A 23743-nucleotide genomic window follows, 5' to 3' on the forward strand; every position below is an offset into this window, starting at 1 on the left:
ATTGCCAGTCGCCATCTCTCGCCATCTTGGCACTGTAAGATTGAAGGATGAGGTATGATGCCCTCATTCTGAACTATTGGAAGTACGATAATGGAATTTAAAAGTGATTGTATTTAAAGAGTGAGTTATTCATTTCAATTGCTTAAGTATATGGCGTTTTCGGAAACAATCGACGTAGTATCATATCGTTGAAGTGACGACTTATTCTTTTAAGTTCCGCTGATTTAAAGACTTGCAGCGCTGAATGCGCTGAGCTGTGCATTTTTTTGCGTAAATGCCATCTGTATCGTATTCCTGTAATCATGCGTCCGTTATATTTTTGTTTTGAAAACATTGTGCACGAATTGCTTTTTTTTATTAGTTTCAAAAAATGGCGGACCACCCAATACGTTGTTTTATTTTGTCGCTCGTGAATGCAACGGCAGTTCTAGTTTGTTTCGTTTTGTTGTTTTGTAAAATGACGCTGTCACAATCGCCGGCTCAATCGTTACATTGATAAGATTAACATACACAATAGATCATTATTTATATTGTAATATTGTATTTCTTTCTATACACAAGACTATATTTTGCTCTGTTGCATTTGTGCATAATCATTTATGATATGCAATACTTCCTGTAAATCATTCTACTAATTCCCAACATTGTTTTTAAGACTGCAGACATTTGAATGATTTCTCCATCCTCTGGATTATGGCCAGTCCAATCAAAACAAGAATACAAAAATGTCACTATTTGACATTGTTTATTTGAAACATGACAGGATTCTCTTTTAATCCTATTCTACATTGTCAATATATTCCTTTTGTCTACCTCTAGATCGTTTTCACTGGGTTATCTGCATGGCCAGGATATTTGGTGTCCGGTCATTCTGGGACTCAAAAATCTACCAATGGTTTCAGTCACCGTTCAGCTTGGTTATCCTGTTATGATTCACCTTTATTCTGTAATCATATTTTCTAATCTGGGTTAAAAGATTTTATGAAATATTTTTCTTTCAATAAACAACCAGGGTCTTGGGAAATGGGACACTTTCAGTACAACTTTGAAGGGCGCCTAACATTCATTATGTCACTGTATTATATGCATGCATAACAGGTATAGAGACGTGGTGGGTGGTGGAGGGAAAAAGCAAGTGATCATATTTCAACCTACCGCAAGTTGGTGGCCTGCAATACAATTCATGCATGCGAGCAAACATTTCCGAAAATATTGCGCTTCAGTGACTTCATCTAGTGTGAATTATTCTATCTCGGTCTGTGAATTCATGGTAGGCTAGAGGAAAACAGCAGAAGTTTCTCACTGGTGTATCACGCATTAGCTTCTTCCTATTCTGTGGATATTTAATTCTGCTGTTTTGTTTTCAACGTTCAGGATAGATCTTGGATATAGAAATTATCTATCCCTTTATATACGTCGCCTTATAGTATGTTCTGTGGTGGACCAGAATTTAATACACCAAAAATTATTATTTGATGATTTACGCCATATGATTACGCATCCACATGACCTGGCTGGTAGAGTGGCCATCTCTGAAGCCGTGGGTCATTGGTCTAATGGGGGTGCTGGGTACGAAAAATACTTGTTGCTTTTCGTGTTTGATCCAGTGCAAGGACCCAATGGGTCAGGCGAATAACTGACAATTCATTGTAATAAAAGTCTGTTAGTATATAACTTCCGCTCTGTGGAAGTCCATGATGTACTCCGCTTAAGAGTGAACATGGTAATTTATTTGCTTTACTTTTATGTCTGTATTATCTCCTCATTACTTTTGGAGTCATTAACTTCGCACACCCAGTATCCACCGCAAGCATATTTATTCATATAAGTACTACTTACCAGAAAATCTTTTTCACAATGACATGATGATGGTGCTTATTCTTCATCATGCATGGGAAATGGACAACAGTATAGTATAGTGGTAAATATTATTTTGTCATCATTGCTGGGTGAAGGCCTCTAGGTCCTGTGTGTTGGCACGTAGGTTTACCTTTCAGAAGTTTTTTTACTTCTTGGAACCACCAAATAATTCCAGCGATTGTGTCTATTTCAAGCTGTGTCTGTCCTTTTCCATTTAAGTTTTTTAGCAATCTTTCTCCGTGTTAACCCAACCTTTTCACATCTGCAGACCAGTGACAAAAAGTAGACATTTCGCATACTGGTAATGCAGAAAGAAAAACAATTATTTTTATAGTAATTTCTTTATTTATTTTTAAATCTTACATTATAACAGATCTTATAAAAGTTTGATTGCAAATACAAAAAACTAACATAAAAATTAATCACAGACTGCTACTAACATTTAGCTCGTAGTAGAATAACTACAGTTAGTCATGGCATTCACAAGATGGTATCAGGGAAATTACTTAAATCACATTTTTTTTAAATCTACCTTTGAGTAATTTTTTCCATGCCTTGCTGACTGGCGCTGACACAACCTCTCACCATAGCTACTCTATTAAACGTTACCTTTACCGAGCATTAAATGTTCTTGTGACATTAAATAAAATTCAATGTCACCCTGCTCAATTCAAATTGCAAATTCTCAATTTACAAAGCCATTCAAAGATTTCCATGAGCTTTGTATTTATATCAAACATGATGTATTATTCAACAGCTGGTAAAGCATTGCTATTCTAATTTCAATCTATCATTGTCAACCGTTCCGAGCTATATTACATATTTGAAAAAATGAAACCTTTTTATGTGCTCATATCTGTTGCTGTGCATGCCTACTAGTGTTGAATTAACAAAGGCCACTGCCGGTTGTGGGTTCAAATTTTGTTGATTTGTAAATTACAAACTGTTATTGTGAAATTAACATGACTTACTCTAAATGAGAGTATGGCTGTTTTCTCTTCATTCATTTACTCCGTGGGTAGGAGGTCAATGGCTAACAAATAATCATCAGCACCACAACCAATTTCCATTAGACGTCCCCACTCTTCTTGTCTGCTGCAAGCTCCCTCCGCAACTCGACTCCTCCATCACTCTTTCTACACAGTCTTGCAACCGTCATTTTCCTTTTAATCAATTGAAGAGGAGCCTCTTGGGTGGTTGGGTGGGTGTCTTCGATTGTCGTGGCATGGCTTACCCAACGAAGACACCAACATTTTCACATTTGAGGTGATGGGTAGATCTTTGTACATTGCGTGTAGTTTGTGGTTGCACCTTCCTCATGTTGCTCCGATGACACCTCATTTCAAAGATATCCGGCTTTCTCTGAACTTTTTATGATAATGTGCTGAATGCGGGTTGTATCTTTATTATAGTATTTTCTTTGTGACAAGTTTTTGATTTAAATGGTTTCAGTAACTAAAATGTAGTAGGATTTGTTGATAGTCATTATTCTACAGTTTGGTTGATGTTCTTTTGAGGAGTAATGTGTGAATCCCAGAGATATACTAATAAAGACTTTTGTAAATTTGTAGCCATTGATACTCAGTGGTAAGCTCCCCCACCTACAGCCTCGTATTTTGTTGGCTAACAAGCACTTAATGATAAGAAATCTCAAGAGGCCTGGAATGCATATGATAGACAAAAAAAATATTTTTTCTTTAAAATTTTGCAGGGTTCGACATACAAAATATAATAATGTCGGTGCCTATTATAATCGACGATAAGATGAAGCTGGAGTGTGTTGAAGGTAATACTCTCATTCAGAGCTACTTGGATACCTTCAACAAAGAAATTGAAGGGAACGACGTGACTGTTCAAATGGCCGGTGAGTGAAATTATATTATTATCGCCAATCGCAGACGCACAACCAGTGGCTGTCATAGTTTGCATCTAACTACTTTGGCTAAGAGCTTTTAGCTTGTCCCGTGTCCCAACACTCAATGACTACCTATTGTTTTTAACGTAGCAAACTATGTGTGTGAACATTTTTCATCAGAATAATTTCTTATTTTGTACAGGATGGGGAGAAAATGAAAAAAAAAACTTTTTTACATTTCAAATGTTTTTATTCCCAATTTTCGCCTGTCACATGACACAGTTTTAAAAATTATATCTTGTAAATATCGCCCTCCACTCACAATACACTGATTCAGTCGAATTCGTCAGTTTTGGTTCACTCTATCAAGCATGCCGACCGGTACATTGGCAATTTCAGCTCGGATGTTGTTCTGTAGGGCTTCCAAGGTCCGTGGATGGTCATTATATAACCAAGAATTTGAGATCACCCCTTAAAAAATAATCGCAGCGGGCTAAATCAAGCGAGCGCATAGGCCAGTTTATGTCGCCTCTCTGAGATCAGCCGCCCAGGGAAGGCTTGTCTCAAAAAAATGAGTGAAACCGTGGCGGTGTGGGTTGTGGCCCCATCTTGCTGAAACCACACATTGTCCAGTTCCATTTCTTCGAGACCAGGTAAAAAAACTCTTGGATTATTGTCAAATAACGGTCTGAATTCAAGGTTACAGCACAACCGTTTTCTTGAAAAAAGTAAGGGCGGATGATCCCTACTCTTGAAATTGCACACCATATCGTGACACGATCCAAATGAAAGGGTTTCTCATAAAGCACACTGAAATTTGTTTCACTCCTGATCCGCATATTCTGTTTGTTAACACAGCCACTAAGGTGAAAATGTGCCTCGTAAGAGAAGAACACAAGTACATCGTTGGGTAAGGTGTCAACCAGCAGCTCACATGATATTTGTCAGGCTACATAATCACACAAACCTTAAATTCAGCCCCTCTCATTGAGCCCTCCCTCTCTCCTCTGTGACCCCCATGTATTATAGATATTTTTAAACTGGTTCTGATTATTTTTAGGTTTCCAATGGGGAATTCGGGCATTTTTATGGTATAGATTTACTAACAAAAAATAAATTTTTTTAAGAATGCCGTGAGTGTTTGGAATATAGTACCACCCGCAAATTTTAATAGATTATAATATTATCACCATATTGGCACCTGTGTACCGAATTTGAAGTCTATGGTATACAGATGTAGACAAAAGTTGAACATAAAAATGTGACGTAACACAAAACACACAAATCCTGACTGAAAAAGTTTAGCTTTTCTTGTTACATGATAGCGTAGATATTGCACCTTCGATCTCATGTCCTTTACTTTTGAGGATCGTGTCTTCTTTTAAATGCACTAGTTATGTTTCTACAGCAATCCCCATATTCTGCTGCCTGCACAGCTAAAGGTATTGAAAGATACGTAGTATTCTTCACTTACACGGCGTCAATCAAGGGACTATGTTATTCTTTTATGGTCCAAGTCTCAACACGAGAAAAGATCAAAAAAACCAGTCTTAACTACGGTCTTGAAACTACTGTTAAGATTCTAATTAATATATACCTATGTAACTGTCTCAAGTCATTTTTTTTAAATATGATTCCGTGTTACAGAAATGGAGCAAGTGGAAGAGGAGATGGGTGACGACGAAGGTACCGAAGGAACCTATTTTGTAGACCAACAAGGCCACTATTACTTCCAGGCATCTGCCGATTCCCAGCCCGTCATGACTACAGTTAGCGAGGCGGTAATCCAAGACAATGAGGTATTTTAATTTATTACGACTAATAATCACTTACAGTAAGAATGTGAGCTTACTGTTTCGTGATCTGAGGTAGTTACAAGGAACACAAATAATGGGTAGTACAGTACCTTCTGGGTGTGATTGTAAGAAGTTATGGTTCTTGTGTGGAGTAATATAAGATTAACTTAAACACGTATTAAAGAATATGTTATTTTTCTTAATATACTTATATTATAATATGCATTAAAGTTTGTCATGTAAACGCAACACATACAGCAAAACCTCATTAATACGAATTCTACAAGACCGAAAATTGAAAAAAAATTATCCTTTTGTTGGTTTGTTGGGAAATAATCAATTCCAGAGGGAAGTAGATAGCAATATGTATAAAAAATAACGATTTTATTTATTCTGAAAAGCGTATTTAACATATTAAATTGCCCTCTAACCATATATAAAAATCATGATATAAGTAGAGTGCGAAAATTATAAGTTGAAGTGTCATGGCCGCCGTTGTGGCGCTGTGATATATTATGAAAGGATTGTCAGTATTGTAATCTTCGAAGAGGCTACGCTTCACGTTAAACTTGCTGCAGTCTAGCTTGATACATAATGTATAATATGAGAAAGTAGGTAGATAATAATATATTTAATCAGATGTATGCCACAAGGCCGGCCATAGAGAATGAGCGTTTATACACTCTGTACTTGACACTCATACTAGCCCCGTCGATTGTTTTAAATAATTTAATTTATTGTACACACACTACCATCTCTTAGAATCATGGTCTTTATGGTATACTTTTAATATATTTCCAAAAAAGATATGTTTATATGGTTTTTTTTCATAGAAATTCGCCCGCCGGGTTCCGCCATGCTATTAACTCCCGTTAGCTCCCTATTAGCTGTCATAAACTCCCTACTAGTTGCCGTAAAAAAAGGCCTTGGCAGTACCTAACAGGCCAAATATAATTTGCGAAAAAATCTAAAAACTATGACATCTCTAAAATCTCATTGTAACACTTGACAAAATTCAAGGTAAATCGATAGTAAAATCATTAACTAATATGATAAAATGTTTTAGGAACATTCTGATAGATGTCAGTATGTGTCCTATTTTGAAATTATTTGTTTTGACCGAATTATTAGTACTATCGAGATATCTCGTATCTGGCGTAGCGAACTTGGATCATTTGACGAGATATCTCGTATTTGGCAGTGATCAGGTTAAATCTTGTGTATTATTCATTGAATAGAAAATATGTTAATAATAGTTATTTCGGCTGTATACAATAATATCTTTATATCTTTGAATTGTTTTCAGATCACTCTACCGGAGGATGGTAGTGGGCAAATTATCGCTAATAACGGTGAATCTTTTCAAACGGTAACCATAATGCCATCAGAAACCTTGAATGGGGAAGTCTGTTATGTCTTGATTGTGCAGCAGCCAGACGGCAAGGAACAGGGTCATGAAGAAAAGGTTCTTCCTGACGGAGATGCAAACATGACAGTGTATGATTTCGATGAGAATGAGGAGATGGAGGAACCACAGGAGTTGGATTCTGGCGCAGAGGATGATAAATCCAAAATTATTAGAATACCTATGAAAAAAGCCCAAACAGTTGCGACGCAGCACATGTGCAATTATTGCAATTACACCAGTCCCAAAAGGTTGGTATTTTTTCTTCAGAATAGTGGTCTCCAAAGTGGGGTGCATGAGTTGATCCATGGGCATACGCTAAAGTGGATTTCTACTCAATTAAATCGCATATACATAATATTACACTGTGGTGCATGTAATTTATTTTTTCTCGTTTAGGGGTATGCAATCAAAAAATTTGGCAGACAACTGCTTTACAACATTGAATCTAAAATTAACTCTTGATTTACCATGGTAGATGGGTAAATATAATATCAATTTCATGGTTAATCCAAGTTCTATAATATTCAAAATTACCCAAATTATAATATCCTTACCCAAGTTCACTGTATGATGTGCATTTACATTTACCGCCATACTGACAGTAATTGAGCAGTTCTTCGAAATATAGTAATAATAGTAATTTAATGATTTTTTTATCCAATACTGAATATACGTAAGATTAAGAATGTAAGATTCTTTTTGTTGAAAATACATGTTAGTGAAAAAAAATCCTAGAAATAAAGTTGGACTGAGTGTGATTTGAATTCACTATGTATGCCTATGATGGCCGAGCCAGTTTATAACTTTGTGGTTCCCGAGTTTAAATACAAGGCAGATTTACATGTTGTTTTTCAATGTGTGTTTAGAGTATGTACCTAATAGGTTGAGCAAGTGGCTAAGATCCATTTATCATAAAAATAAAAATATGTTGATACAACATTTGATGTTTAATTCGATTTAAAATTATGAGATTGTTATATAAAAATGGCAGCTGCCGGCTTATGGAAGGCAGATTCATCGTTGCAGTTTGTGCTCACGCACGCGTGCATTATTGTATATGTCAAAGCTATGACAAGTAGTTAATTGACAGTAGACAATTGACAAATCAAGTCTAAACAATTTTTTTTCTTGTTTTTTTCTGTTTTTTGAAGTTTTTCAAACTGCGTATTTTGAATAATAAGAATTTGACATTCTATAATCCGAAATTTATTCTATAAAATTGAATAAAAAAATGAAACAGTATAATCTATTTTTTTTTTTTTTTTTTTTAAATGTGTTTTAAAATGGATTTTTAAAAAAGAAAAGCTGCAAATGTCACGAATGATACGATGATAATTATCGTGGTAGGAGGCAATCCAAACAGCCTGGAACGAAGGTTGATCTCTGGTGTCGTCGTATGAACATGACAACTTGGTAACATTTTTAAATTCACTGATCATCATCCTCAGTAATGAAGCGAAGGGTATGAAGAAAGAGAGATCATTGCTATTTTAGAATGCTGGTAGATATGTAACAATCATTTCAATTTCTGCATTGTTCATGTTTCCTGTATCCCAATACGCTTAGTCACTTTCGTTTCTTTCTTTTCGCCTGCAAACTAAGTTCACATTCTTTCCCGCAGGTACCTGTTATCTAGACACATGAAGTCCCACTCAGAAGAAAGGCCACACAAATGTTCAGTTTGCGAGAGGGGGTTCAAAACGATGGCGTCCCTACAAAACCATGTGAATACTCACACTGGGACCAAACCCCACAAGTGCAGGTCTTGCGAAAGCGCCTTCACAACATCAGGTAAATAATTATTTGTTTCTATCATAGGTACGTCCATCACTATTCAATATTTCTTTATTGAAGAGGTAATAGCTTCATTTTACTGTCCTGCAATTTGTATTCTTAGTTCAATGAAAACAAATAAGTTTAATTGACAAAGTGTAGTGTGCACTATTTTTGTCGAATTTCCACAGCCTACTTCCATCTTTCACCACTGCTGTCTTCACCTCTTGGCTATAGAATTATTCTAGGGTACGTATGTGAACAAGCGTTCAACATATGTATTGATAATTGAAAGTGAAATATATACAGTAGAACCTTGATTATCCAGACTTATTGGGGATGAAGGTAATCCAGACAGTTATGATCCTCATTACTCTTAAAGTCATATCGCACAACCCAGTATCTATCGATTCACCCCAAGCATCTATATCTGTTCCCGAAGCTGAGTATCCGTCTGCTCTGAACCTCTGTAAGGTGTCATGACTCATTACTGTAAAGCAGCATCGTTGGAATGTAATACCCCGTTTACACGTGCATGGATGTACTGTGCGCAGTAAGAAAATGTATGGGGAAACATGTATTATCCTGCAGTTGGCAAGATTGCGTGCATGAATCAAACAAGTTTGGAACGAACTACTCATTTGAGGTTAACCGATTATCAATACGTCCCGTCATATAGTAGTATAAAATGACAACATCACGTCTCGCTTACTCTTGAAGAATGAGTAGGAGATACAGTCAGCACTTTTACTTGTAAACAGTTATTGTCTTAATAGTTTAAAATAAGCACTATTGCCGACAGTAATTCCATGCACGTGTACAGGCGCTATAAAGATTCGAAAAGGCGACATTGAATTTTAAGCTAGTACAGCCATGCGTCCTAGATATTACGCATTGAGTTTGATGTTGCACCAACCATTCTAGTTTGAATAGTGAGCTTTCTTTGCGAAGTGCTATCTCCTACGTTATTCAATTACAGGCATGTAAGACCGTTGCTAATCCGGGGGAATCTAGATCGCAACAGATGCTATTTCACAAAAAGTTGGTATTCTGTGCATTGATTTTCAAACTGACATGGGACGAACTGTTGAGCAGACAGATGATTGTCTCTTGAAAGCCGTCTGTTGAGTTGTCAAATGGGACAGTGTTATCATCGTACTCCAGGTCTCTGCTTTACCATGGGTACAAGCTATGCCTCATGGTGGTTTTGACTTTCTCAACATGAATTCGAAGTTCTCACTGTAAAAACTCATTCACATTCACACAACATACTCCATGAGGTATTTTTATAGGTTTTTAGTGCTGCGTTTAATTCTTTAATGAGGAAAATATACATTGACAATAAGTAACGGCTCTGCACCGAAACTGTGTCATTCAATTTATATTGTTACATCTATAGCCAACATGTATTTTTATTATGAATGATTATCGAACTGTTTGTTTGCTGGTTAACAGGAGAACTTGTGAGACATGTACGGTACCGTCACACCCATGAAAGACCACACAAATGCCACGAGTGTGACTACGCTTCGGTGGAACTATCCAAGCTTAAACGCCACGTACGCTGCCACACCGGTGAACGGCCTTACCAGGTAAATCTTTAGGACTAGATTTTTTATTTAACTCTCAGAAGCTTAATCTACAATAAATTTGTTCTTAGGAACCCAACAATGCCATCTATAGGGCTCTCGTCAACATCCATAATGAATAAGTATTTGAGTCATCGTGACCCACTGTCCGTTTGTGCATTAAGGAAATGGTGAGTGATATGGATGGCATTACTGAGGAATATAAAGAAAAGTAATGAATCCTCGACCAAATAATAAAATAAATTGTGTCTGATACACAGGATAAATTGGAATTTCTTTGTTTATGTAGAAGTAGGGAGTGTCTGTTACTAACAGATGGATTAAATTGTGGTCTGCAAATCATTCAATTATCTGAAGATGTAAATTTGAATGATGAATCAGACCGTATTACATACATTCTTATTGTGCACATGTTATAACATATCTTTTTATATTATTACAGTGTCAACATTGCACATATGCGTCACCCGATACTTTCAAATTGAAACGTCATCTGAGAACGCACACCGGAGAAAAACCCTATGAATGTGATGCTTGTCACATGTGTTTCACCCAGTCAAACTCCCTAAAGGCGCACAAACTTACCCATAATGGTATGCATAAATTCTTTCATCTTACTTACTTAAGCTGACGCTACACACCATTCATATAATCCGCCCATCTCCTCCACGGGCCAACTACTTACAGATGTTCCTATATAAACTTTATGGAGAGCTCTAGATCCATTGCATCTAACAACGTGCGCCCGCAAGTCATTGACTATATTGGGCTTAAATTGTTCACTGAGCACAGCTTTCATACGGATATGCCACCTTTGGTTTTCTTTAACCGATCAAAGTATTCTTCGGAGAATTTTGTTTTCAATACTTGGATAGCCTTCTCTTGTTTCTCTGTTTGGCTCCAGGTTTCACTGTTACTTTATATACTTGGAATTTTGTTTCTGTGGACAGTAGTTTGGACGTATATATACTACGTTCGTAAGTTCCATACAAGAGGATGCCCGCCACAAGTGCTCCCATCTCTTGGTATGACTGCATTTTGACTATGTGAGCCCCGGAGCTCAAAAACGTATTCATAAATATAAAATCGAAATTGTGGCAAAGATAAATAAAAGAATATTATTTCATGTTAGATACAGTTTATTCAGTTTATTGCAACAGTATTGACATTAACAACATAAGTTTATGGGGATACATATCGAGGGCTTAGTGTCAAACAACACTATCTACAAAAGTGCAACTTTACAGGAGAGCCAAAATTCGTTATTTTAGATTCTTGTAACTTAACAAGGGAAATGTTTATTTAAAACCTAATGTTAATGTTTTATAATTTATTGTGTATTGTACATTTATCTTGCTTATGATGATGTTAAAATTTATAGGGATAGTTTAAAAAAAATATGAAAACAAGGTAACTTATGTAGTTAGTGTTAAACTTTACTGACGATTTAATAAGAAATTAGAAGAGATTGACATAACGTTGTTTGACTATCATGTAGCCGTAAATGTAAAATAAGGTTATCTCAAAAAAAAAAAAAAACACTTTTTTGTAGATAACGTTGTCTGACTTTAAGCACTCGATATATGGCATAATAATAATCGTAACATACTCCGACCATTAGTGGTAATTATTTGCACTTCTTGTCAAATTGATGAATTCATTAATTTCTTATATGAAGGCTGAAGATTTCATTGTAAATTTTCATCGTTTGCTGTTATTCTGCGCAGCACAAAACCCATGATGGTCGATGTTACATGTAAATTCTGAAACAATAATTTTAAGTATAGTATCCGCCACGTAACTTTGCAATTGTACACAGTGACAAGATTTGTGTTTAATACGCACTGCGCTCTGATTGGTTATTGAACTGGCCGTGTCATTGCGACTTTGTGTATTACCGTAGTGCCATCTATGTGGGTGACTGAACATAAGGGATCATGATAGCTGTATGGAAGATACACCTCTTGTTTGAAACAGAATGAACTCTTTAGTGCGAAGAATGCTGCATTTCCACTCTTCAGTCTGCTGGCAAGTTCAAGGTTCATCTCGTTCTTTTGGGTGATGTTGGTTCTTAAGTACTTAAAAACAGCGGTGTTTTCGAATGTCGAGTTAACCACCAAAATATTTTATTCTATTCTTCCTTGAAGCTTAAGTACGCGGTCTTCTCAATGTTAGCATTTAGATTTAGCTATTATTTCTGTTTTGAGAGCTTCTCTTACAACCTCATTTAGAGCAAAATTAAAAAGAATATAACGGATAAGGAGTCACCATAGTTGTCTACCCGAATTGACACTAACTTTTTTATTGTATTGCAGTTGGCGAGAAGCCGATATTCCCGTGTGAACTGTGCCCAACGACCTGTGGTCGGAAGACTGATTTGAGAATACATGTACAAAAGCTGCACACATCGGAGAAACCCCTCAAATGCAAACGATGTGGGAAATCGTTCCCAGACAGATACAGTTATAAACTGCATAATAAGGTATTTATATACAAATCGTATTTATTAGTGCGGAGCCAGAACGTTTCTGAAGGTTAGAAAATATTTTTGTTTCTATCCGATCTGAAGAGCAATTTTTTCAATTACGTTATCTAATAATAGGATGTATCCCGCAATGGATTATGTACAGAATATCCGCTTCTGCAGTCATGAATTTTTGTTTGCCGTTTGAATCCAGTGTCTGTGCAAATGTCAAATTGTTTTTTTAATTTGTCTTTGGAACCAGATCATCCTAATAGGTTGATGGAATGGCTAACAACCATTTATCGTATTAAAAAATCTGTTAAGAAACTTTCTGATTAGGCGGTCAAGACCCAAGAAAATGATTCTAAGAATTATAGTCAATAAGGGCAATTCTATTGCAGCAACATTTATTTCATTTGGGCATTAATTTATGTTTTTCAGTTTATTTTGAATAATATTTTTGGTTATTGGCATGCGATTGGCGTATTGGCAACAGCAGTAATGTTTTTTTTTAATTTGTAATGTGATGTTATAGGGTGAAATAGGAGTGCGTTTGCTTTTAGACGAGGGAATTTAAAAATCATGTTATTTCACTGGCTACACACTAATTGCGATAGAAAAATCATACTGTAGCAATATTCTCTCAAACATTATTTTAGAGCGGTTATTGCCTTATGCGAAAAATAGTTTTGGGGATTATTAGTGAGAATTCAGGAGAAACCACGGCACTATCGATCAGATTTTCATACTACGATGGATACTGGAAAAGAAGTGGTCATACAACTATGATGTTCACTGTCTCTTTGTGGATTTCAAAACTGCATGTGACTGCATAGAGAAACTCTTTGGAGCATATTGAAAGAATTCCAAATCCAAAAAGAGATAGAGCCATCCTAAACAGATCCCATAAATTATTAGGCTATGCCGATGATCTAGTGGTGCTCAGGGAAAAAAGAAACATGTATACGGGATATTTTTTCTCCTATTTAATGCGGTAAAATGAATAAATCTAAAAATTAACACTGAGAAGACCATGTAATTAAGAGTGTCAAGGAAAAATAGAGACCCAGGAAACGTTTGGTTTATTCAAAAGCGCCGTTGTTTTGTAACTACTTTGTTACCAACATCTATCAAAAGTGTCCAATGCCTGCATGTTATTTCTGTCTCTGCCTGTTATTGGGACCATCACTCATTCTTTTATTTTATATCTCTTATTATGTGTATCCTTCTGTGATTGATTCTATTGGTTGACCTAAAAAAAATGACAAAATTCTGGGTATGCAACATGACAGTGAAACCAATCGTTTTGTATGAGTGTGAAACCTGGAGCCTAACGGAGAAACATGAGAAAACAAAAATTCTCCGAAGAGTACTTAGACTGGTTAAAGAAAACCGAAGGTAGCGCATTTGTACGAATGTTAAGCTCCGGAAACAATTAAAGCCAATATAAACAAATGTCTTGAGGGTGCGAAGAATCAGGTGAACCAGTCACATTGTTAGATTTGATGGATCTAGGGCTCTCCATAAAGTTTATGAAGGAACCCCTGTAGGCACTCGGCTCCTGGGCCGCCTCCGGAGGAGATTGGCGGATAACGTCGAGAGGGGCGCAGGGGCTGAGTGTGACCGACTGGCGAGAGAGTGCTCAGGATAGAGTTTCCTGGATGAAGGTTGTGCAGTCAGCCATGGAAGTAAACGGTGTGTAACGCCAGCTTAATTGAGTAAGTAATATTTTCATGTTTATATGAATAATATGTTTGCACGTAAAAAAATAGGAGGCATATTTAAAATAATTATATTAAATATATGCCTCTTTTTATTGTGTATATTATACAAAAACATAGTTTGACATGATTAATACATTTATAGTAGTCAGTTTTGCTCTACTCAACATTTCTTCAACAAATTTTTGCTCCACATTCAATTAAATCTTATCTTAAAACCAAAAATAAGTTTTCACTGTGTTATATGTAATGAACTCTTAAAAGATGCTAATGTTTTCTATGAAAATTTGAAGACAGACACTGAAACTTTTTGGAAATTTCTATTAAATATTGCGCAAGAAAAAAGTGTAAATTACCATTTCACTCCTAAACAGAACATATGGGCCTCCACAGTGAGACGACCAGATTAACTAACTTTTCTGTGAGTAACAGTTATTAACCTCGCTTTACCATTGCTCTGCATTGACTTGTGAATGTAGCGTGCAAATAATGCATAAACGAGCCTGCTCGTAGATATCTTGGTCTGCTAATGAAAATTTAATTTTTTCCTAAGCAGATAAATGTGGTTGACAAATTAACTACAAATGACAATCGTATTGCAAATCTATATTCACATTTTTACAGCAATGTAACCTCAATATACAAATATGAAAAAGCAAATAAATATATTGACCAATTCCGCTAAGAGGCCGTCCACATATGACTTCACACGATTTTGTCTATTTTTTTAACTCCCTCCCTTTCTAAACGTTAAAAAATAGAAAAAATGTTTTTTTTATGTTCACCCTTAAATCCCTAATCCCAATATTGTCTTTTCAGATCCTTTTATATTTTTTTGTTTACTTTGTTGGCACATTTACTGTGTTTTGGTATAAGTCAATGTTCTGGATCAAACATATTTTTGTCAGATAAAGAATTCAAACTCTTTCACCTATGGTTTCAGTGGCTGGAACTCTGGCACCATCACCGTGGGGAAGGTTGCAGATTTAATACCCGCTTATCAGTGGCGATGTTGTAATATCTCTTGGTTATTAGAATTTTGCATAATGCGTTGCGTAATTGACAAGAAACAATTGAAGGTTTTATTTGTTATACTATTGCATTAACTGTCAGATTTATTGCTTGCGAAACATGACTTAAATATGATTTATTATATTATTTCCTATAAATGTAATTGGAATATATTGCTAAATTGATATTATTTTCATTATCATCATATCCCATTTCGATCCATACATTTGTATCATAATTTCGGATAAACAAGACCACTAATATCAAAGATAGACGAGTGTAACGGATGGTGTCGCCGCTTAACCAAGCCTCTAGCAGTGAAAACTGAGCGAATCCTGTCACTTAGTGGGCTCTGCAATGCAATGAAATTAATACTATCGACCGAGGGAGGCGACTTGATGGAATTTGAATTTAAATTCTAATGGAATAGTACAAAATTTAAATCCATTAGAATTTAAACCGAATGAAGTTACAGAATAAGTTACCTATTTAGAATATTTTGCGAATAAAATATTTTTGTTTGAAAAATACTTTGTTCGCTGTAACCTATTTTGATTTATCAAGATAGATCAATCGGAAGTATCCTGTCATTGGTCTTGACTTGTCTTGTTTTATTTCTGGGAATTTCTTTTCTATGCAAGTATGCAGTGCAGTGTGTCATTATAGCCTGCTTACTGGGGAGGGGCATGTATTTTCTGCTGGCAGTACGTATTATTACAACCAATAAATAAAAAACAATAAAATGCAATTGTAAATAATATGTATTATCATGCAAGTTGCAAGATGCATGGATCAAAAAAGATTAGCCGTTTTGAATTTTCACATGATAGCGATATTTGCGCAAGCGCAGTAGAACAATAATGGCAAACCTGCCCAAACAAAATCTGCGGTGCAGCACAGAAAACATGCACGTAACAACCAACGTGTCTCACTGACACTTGGAAAACGAGATTGGCGCGACAATTTGCATTTTCGTGTGTAAACAGTTATCATAATAGTTTAAATTACATGCTATTGCGGGTAGTGGCTATTACCGTCATGAAATTTATTTAACTACCTTTAACCTATAACTTTTTATAGGAAAAATAATTCTTGGGTATTATGTCATCATGGAATTATTTGTATCAGTTTAGGGGTGTGGAAGCCCTTTGCACTGAATTATTTTGAGGCCACCCATTATAAAAAATAATTATTATTGCAGTTCAATAAAGTGAGAAGATAAGTAAATGTTGATTTCAAAAAATTGTGATAAAACAGTTGGGAACTTATATAAAATTTATTTAATTTATATAAAAATCTTTTTTTGTGTAGAATTTAACAAACTTTCGTTCATCTCGGAATAAAAATTCTGTGAGGATAACGGTTAATGAAATATTACCCATAAACCGTTATTGGCCACCATTTTATCAAGATAGGGTCGTTTGACCAAGGGTAATCGGCAAAAAAAAAACTGTGTTAGAATCAGTCAAAAAACATTTGGCCTCTGACAATACCATATCATGCTACGTTCGTATGGGCTGCCGATAAGACTAATACTATTGGCTATGCGTACGTGCTATCAAATTCTATGCCTGGTCTGATTCTGTTCTAGTGGGTAATCATTTATATATAATAGTGTTTTTTTCATTCCCTTCTATTTCAACAGTGTATCTGAATACAAATCAATTTTACTGCAATGTATATGAAGGCATTATACCCCGTTTACACGTGCATGGATTTACTGCTGACAATACGCATTATCGCGGCCATAACAAGAAAATGCATGTGTAAACACGTATTATCATGCAAGTTGCAAGATTGCATGTATGAATCAAAAAAGTTCGGAAGCTTCTGAGTTTCCACGCGATAGTTTAGGATTTGTTCGATAGTTGCGCCTTTTTTGCACCTGCGCAGTAGAACGATAGTGGTGAACCTGCCGTTAAAAAAGCAAACTAAACCGCGCAGAGACTCATTTTGAGGTTAATCGATTTTCACCACCTGTCAAATAGTACTATAAAATGACATCGCATCTCGCTTACTCTTGAAGAATGAGATTGGTGAGAAAGTCGGCACTTTTACGTGTGAACAGTTATTTTTGTGAAAGTTTAAAATACACACTATTGCCGCAAGTAAATCCATGAACGTGTACAGGCGCTATTTTAATTACAAGCAAAACTGCCATTCAGTTTTTGTTGTTTTTGAGTTAGCTACTGTTAATAAAAGTTAATAAATAAAATGTCCAAAAATAGGTAATTGTTCTGAGAGTCTCCGCTGACATGAATCTTTGAGTGTAGTGTAGTGATTTACCCGAGTTCGCCTGTCGACCCTTCTGCCATAATACATGGATATAGAACCTATTCGGCAGGGAAAAACACCATTGTAATGCAGCTGAGCCTTAATGTAAAGAATAAACATCTCAAGGTCAAGAATTAAAAATCACACACTCTGTAAACACAAATAGGAATAATAAAAACATGTGTACCTTATTTTGGGTAATTTAATGTTATTCCATGACCCCACCCCGGCTCTAGAGACTTTCACTGTATCAGTATCTAACCTGGAATTGACAAAACTGACCAGTGATTCATATTTTCCATTTAAAAGGGTCTTGCTCAAAAATGTTCAGTTTGTGGTGGTATTAGAAAGACATTGTGATATTACTGTTACATATTTCTTCTACATTATTTACCATAACTCACAAAATGTTATTCTTGTTTGTCGGCAGACTCACGAGGGGGAGAAGTGCTTCAAGTGCGAAATGTGTCCTTACGCATCGGTATCAATGCGCCACCTCAACTCGCACATGCTCATCCACACTGATGAGAAACCATTTGCATGTGAACAGTGCGATCAAACATTCAGGTAACAATTACTTGGACTTTTTCATGTCCCTTTTCAGCCACTATGTGACGTACTATATGAAAACATGTTGGCTACACTTCCAGGCTCTGTTGTTTACTAAATGGGAAGAGCTTTAATGGAGATGCGGTTAAAAATGGGCGGAGCATGTTAGTTCACAGTATTAATACGTAGCCAAGAAGAAGTTTTCGTACAGTAACCGTAACGTAAAGAAATTCTCGTGTTAGTTTTACACTGTATTAGGGCATCTATTGAAAATTTCTGGTATTAAATGTGTTTCGAAAGAAATGCCCCACAGAGTTAATTTATTAAATAGCAGGGATACTTACCAACCAGTACAAGTGTATTGGATTTTAAAAATAGATAATAAAAATGGTACTGTATTTTAAATATTTTTATATAATTTTCAGTATGTGATCTTTCTATATCTTAGTTTCTCTATTAAAAGTAAATTTTGACTTTTATTGCTATTTTATTTGTGATGAGGCAGATTAATAAATTGGTATTTTTACAGATTCGATATAAAATATTGTGTTATTGTATGTTATTTAGTAAGACTTCTATGTATCTGATTTAATTCTAATAATATTAATGTTTTCTTTAGACAAAAGCAGTTATTGAAGCGTCATCAGAACCTCTACCACAACCCCGAGTACATCCCGCCTAGTCCAAAAGAAAAGAGCCATGAATGTGTGGAGTGCAGGAGGCAGTTCCGGCACAAGGGTAACCTGATCCGGCACTTAGCGGTGCATGACCCTGAGTCTGCCATACACGAGAAGAGTCTCGCCCTTAAGCTTGGGCGTCAGAAGAAGATTCACATCATTGATGGACAATCGGTGTGTATTCGTTGATTATCCCAATTCTATTAAGCTGTCTCATCGCTTCCGTGAAAAAAAACTAGTTCAAGAAATCACAGCAAACTTTATGTATAAATAATAAAACTTGATGACATTAACAAATAGGTACCATTGGAAGATGGATGTGAATTAGATTGTCTTTCTGATGATGATGTGTATGTCGTGTGTGCAAGGCATGCATGATAGAAGTGAAACAGCTTTAAATTAAGTGGTGAAAAAATTATGGTTCGATATCTACCCATAATATGGATATGTATTACCTAATGGCAGACAAACACAGTATTTCTAAACGTTCAAGCTATCGCAGAAATATGTGCAACAGACTGCTATTTGCCTGATGTACATATTATATAGCAATATTAAACCATTCTACCTTGTAAAGTAGTTTTATGTATTTTTTTTTATATTGTCGCTCTATCCACACTCTTGTGTGCAATGAAAGGTTGTTAGTTTGAGGCAAACCATGAACATTTTTTATTTTTCGATTTTTAATTTGTGATTGATTTTTGTTCCGCATCAGCCGGATTCGCTCTACTCGTAGAATTGCTGTATTGCACGTAAATAAGTTTCACTTAACAAAACTAACGAGCTGTTAATATTCCTCTATTAAATACAAGGAATTTAAAGGTGTAAAAAATTATACATGTCTAAAGCGCACAGAGACAACCCACGTTTCTTAATTCCCTCCTAAATTTTGTTTCTCAAATTTCGAGCTCCAGAATTTCATGAAACTTCAATATTTCAGTCGTGGAGTGCATATTATGTCACATGACCCATAAAATCACCAATATGAAGTATCAGCATAACTTGTGATTATGTTTGTAGGTTGAAGTGATGCAGAGCGGGTTGGAATCTGAAGAAGAAGAGATGGATCCCGACAGTGGTACAGGTATGTCATCAAGTGACATGCAGCAGTATGTCGTGCTGGAGGTTATTGAACTTACGGGAGAAGGCGGGGAAGAGCAGATGGCAGTGGTCTCCGATAATTATGGCGAAGAAAATTTCATCCATGGTTAGTTAATCTGTCGTAAACATTTTAATGAGAGAATATCTAAGTTGATTTGCCATAGGTAATTTATCTTTTCATTAACTTTTGTTATAATTTTGTACTGATTTTGTAAAAATTTAAGCGTATGTTTCTATATATCGAGGGTCCTAAGACAAAGGGCATAGGGGAGGATTTGGTGAAAGTAAGTTATTGCGTTAGATTGTTTAAAATGTCATCTTCAGCATCCCAAAACTGTACCGACAAGAGTTATTTTGTGATGAAGTTAGAACAATTTTTTTGGTAGGGTATTGAAAAATATATGACAAAACCATTAAAATTCTTATTTCAACACCTTTTAGCTTAGAACTCTCGATATTCAATATTTTTTTTGCAAAGAGTACTTTATATTAAAAAAATTGCATGCGCCGTTAACTTAAAATAATATTGTCAAGCTAGCATTGGCACTCGAGCGTTACTTTTTTCTTTTGATGTCACATTCTTAACACTCAGGCACCTGATAAGTGTAAACGTAATATGATAAATTCCGCATTAGTGTTGGACCGAGTGCTTAACTGTTAACACATTATAGAGTAGGTAGCATATTTTGCATTAATTCTAAGTAGGTATCTCAAACTGTGCCACAGAATGAAAAGTGTGTAGAGCATTATTTTAAGCTATTTATTTATATATTCCAATTTTGCATCGTAATCTTGCCACTTAATATTGATGTCATTTGCTTTGTTCTTTTCATAGCGGTATCAAATTATATTTATAGATGCAAAATATTTACATACATTACCTACCGCGAAAATTGCATAATATACTGGTAGTGTTTTGATAAAGATCAGCAAATTGTCATCGCAAAATTAAAAATTACACAACTTGAACCACCCGATTAATTTCAATGAAATTTGAAATATGTATTGTCATTGAACTATTAAATCGAAGATATAAATCAAAGATTTCAAAACAAGTCTATTCATGGAAAGAATGACAGTTTCAGTATACGATTTAACATCCATTTTACTTGCCATTGTTTATGACCATATTAAAAAAATATTATTTCTTACTGTATGAACATTATGCCCGATGACGACGATCCCCATGCTAGCAGGGTTTGATGGGACATATTGAATTTCTTTTGAATCACGAAATTGCACATGTCCATAGACACCGCATTGGCATCCCAGATGCTTTGTGTTTGCCTACAACAGAACGCCACAGTGGCGGGAGTGGTATTTAAAGTGTGAATTAAAAAGAGAGAATGGCATAATGTAAGCAAGAAAGTTGTGTCGCGCAATACAGATAATTTTTCCATTGTTCTTAGTACATTGTACATTTTGTTTTTTATTAGGTGACTTGGATGAATCAAGCAATGAATCCTCACTACGCTTAAAGAAGTCAGACATGGCTCAAATAAAACATATTACATCAGAGAAGGACATGGAAAACTGCTTTGGTTTTGATGTAAGGGTAATTATTATATGTATAAAAAAATAACTGGTATACCGTCGCCAACTTGTATTTTTCTTGTCAGAGCCAGCATTTTTGAATTAGCTTTCAAATTTGTATCTGGTCTTTTATTTACCTTTCCAACGTAATATAAATGTTACATGCATTATTTTTTAGTTGTATGACTCATTTATTACTAACCCAAGGTATTTGAAACTGACGACAGTCTCGATGTTTTGCCTGTCGCTAATCAGGGGTAAATCTGGTTCAGCACAAAACGTTAGTTTTCTTCTTCAAGAGACTAATTATTGTCATGTAGTCTATCGATTGTCCCTTGAATGTTATCAATTGAGTTATCGAATAGGACACCCATCATCGGTCTATTCTAGGTTGCACAGCTTCACCGTAAGGGTGACGTGCATGCCTCAGTCAGGTGGTATTGACTTTCTTAATATTAAGTCAAAGAGGATGATGAAGATAGAAATTCAGCCTCATTTTTTCTTAGCCCACGCATTATCGGGTCCCTTATTTTCATCAAGAAAATTTCTGCTAAAATCTTTCCCAGAACACTGAGTAGTGTAATGCCTCGGTAATTATTGCAGCTAAAGAAGTCACATTTCTTGTGAAAATGCATAAAGTACCAACCTTAAACACCCTGTCACTTACTATATTTACTTAGAAATTTAATGGACACATCCAAAGATAATCTTTGAAGTTATTGTCACCTATAGTTATGTATAGTTTATCTGAGTTATCTTTGTTTTGTTTGAATATAACACACATCAATACAATATCAATTAACACACAATTAATGCTTTACCGTACTGTAATGTAAGCATTCAAGCTCTGAAAACTTTGACAGAAATGAGGTAAACATTGCATAGTAGGCGGTAACATTCATTACTGAAAACTAAATTTCTTCATTATTTTCTGCTATGAAAATTTCCCTCCCACGTAAAATTCTCACTACTACAATAATATTTATGACACAATATTATTTTCAAAACGCTTCATTGTTTAAAAATTGGTCATATTATTTTTGCTGTATTACAAGGACGGTTTTACCCCTTTCCCAAGACTTTTGTGAATTCTCGCGGACTTGGTTGGGAATCGCTGAAGAAATAGAGAAATTTGAGGGCTGCTTATAAATATTATAATTTTTACAATCTTGTAATGTGCTCGTAGTTTATCTTTACTGGATCTATACCATAGCGTACAACCTAAAGATTCCAAAAGGCAAAATCCAGACACTGAAACTGATTTCTAAGGAATACTTTCATCAATTAGGATTTTAATTCAAATTCTATAAATTACCCTTGGTCAATAGTATCAATTTTGTATAGAGATGTTTTTATTTAATTTAATATTTAATTTCCTTACAATTTCAGGATGAGGAAGCAGATGAGGAAGAAGATTCGGAGGATGAGGACCATCTGGAATCCTTAAAACTCATCCCAATTGACTAAAAATAGTTTTTTTTATAATATTAGGTTTTATTAATTTTAAAGTATATTTTTATGAAATGTAGATTCCTCAAGAATGGCATTGACTGGGGAATAATTACCAAATATAGTTTTATTGAATTTTACAGTAACACTTGAAACACTAGCGACATTGTAACACTCTTCTGACAACTAAAAACATGTTTTACTCTGTCAATTCTTTTATGTATATATTTGTCCTTGGTTTATTAAATGTTACGTTTAGAATGGTTATGCAATAATATTGTGAAATGTCACCAAAACGTCCTTAATGTATTTGTATGAATAAATTATACCCAGCGGCAGCACCTCTAATACCATGTAAGTGCTACGCACTACCTGCATTTTTTAAGACATGGCTCAACTTTTCATTGTTATTCATATGTGTATCACTCACTTTGCGAAGTAGCACATGTAGCAGTATTATGAACAATACTCCTTTCATGCGCGCTGTGATTGCGATCCAAACACATTTTCGGTTTGCACAGGATTACAGTGGGGTCATTGTATACTATATAAATGGTGGGTGGTCTTATGTTCCTGTAGTGGCGTTTTGTTTAGCATTTTTTACACACTTTAGATCGGCGCACGAAATTAGGACTCTAGAAACAAAAATGCCAGTTTGTGTTTTATAACAATGTTGGCGAGTT

The 23743-nt window shown here is 35.4% G+C and overlaps 1 protein-coding gene across 2 annotated transcripts; it reads left to right on the top strand.

Annotated features, from left to right (window-relative positions):
* Window positions 1-23743, top strand: LOC147079541 (uncharacterized). Of its 2 annotated transcripts, XM_085941847.1 has the most exons (14): window positions 7-120; window positions 820-946; window positions 3572-3724; window positions 5363-5514; window positions 6818-7167; window positions 8541-8710; window positions 10148-10284; window positions 10724-10874; window positions 12597-12763; window positions 18182-18318; window positions 18920-19151; window positions 19998-20184; window positions 21515-21627; window positions 23001-23210. In XM_085941847.1, exons 3-14 carry the CDS (start codon window positions 3595-3597, stop codon window positions 23076-23078), a joined length of 2004 nt encoding a protein of 667 aa, XP_085797973.1. In that variant the 5' UTR covers window positions 7-120; window positions 820-946; window positions 3572-3594; the 3' UTR covers window positions 23079-23210. The 2 variants fall into 2 exon arrangements, with proteins under 2 accessions (XP_085797964.1, XP_085797973.1); XM_085941838.1 differs by lacking the exon at window positions 820-946 and having other exon boundaries at window positions 1-120; window positions 23001-23743.

Source organism: Rhyacophila brunnea, unplaced genomic scaffold, assembly GCF_057557595.1.
Source record: "Rhyacophila brunnea isolate RB1 unplaced genomic scaffold, BYU_Rbru_1.0 scaffold_1, whole genome shotgun sequence".
NCBI lineage: Eukaryota > Metazoa > Arthropoda > Insecta > Trichoptera > Rhyacophilidae > Rhyacophila > Rhyacophila brunnea.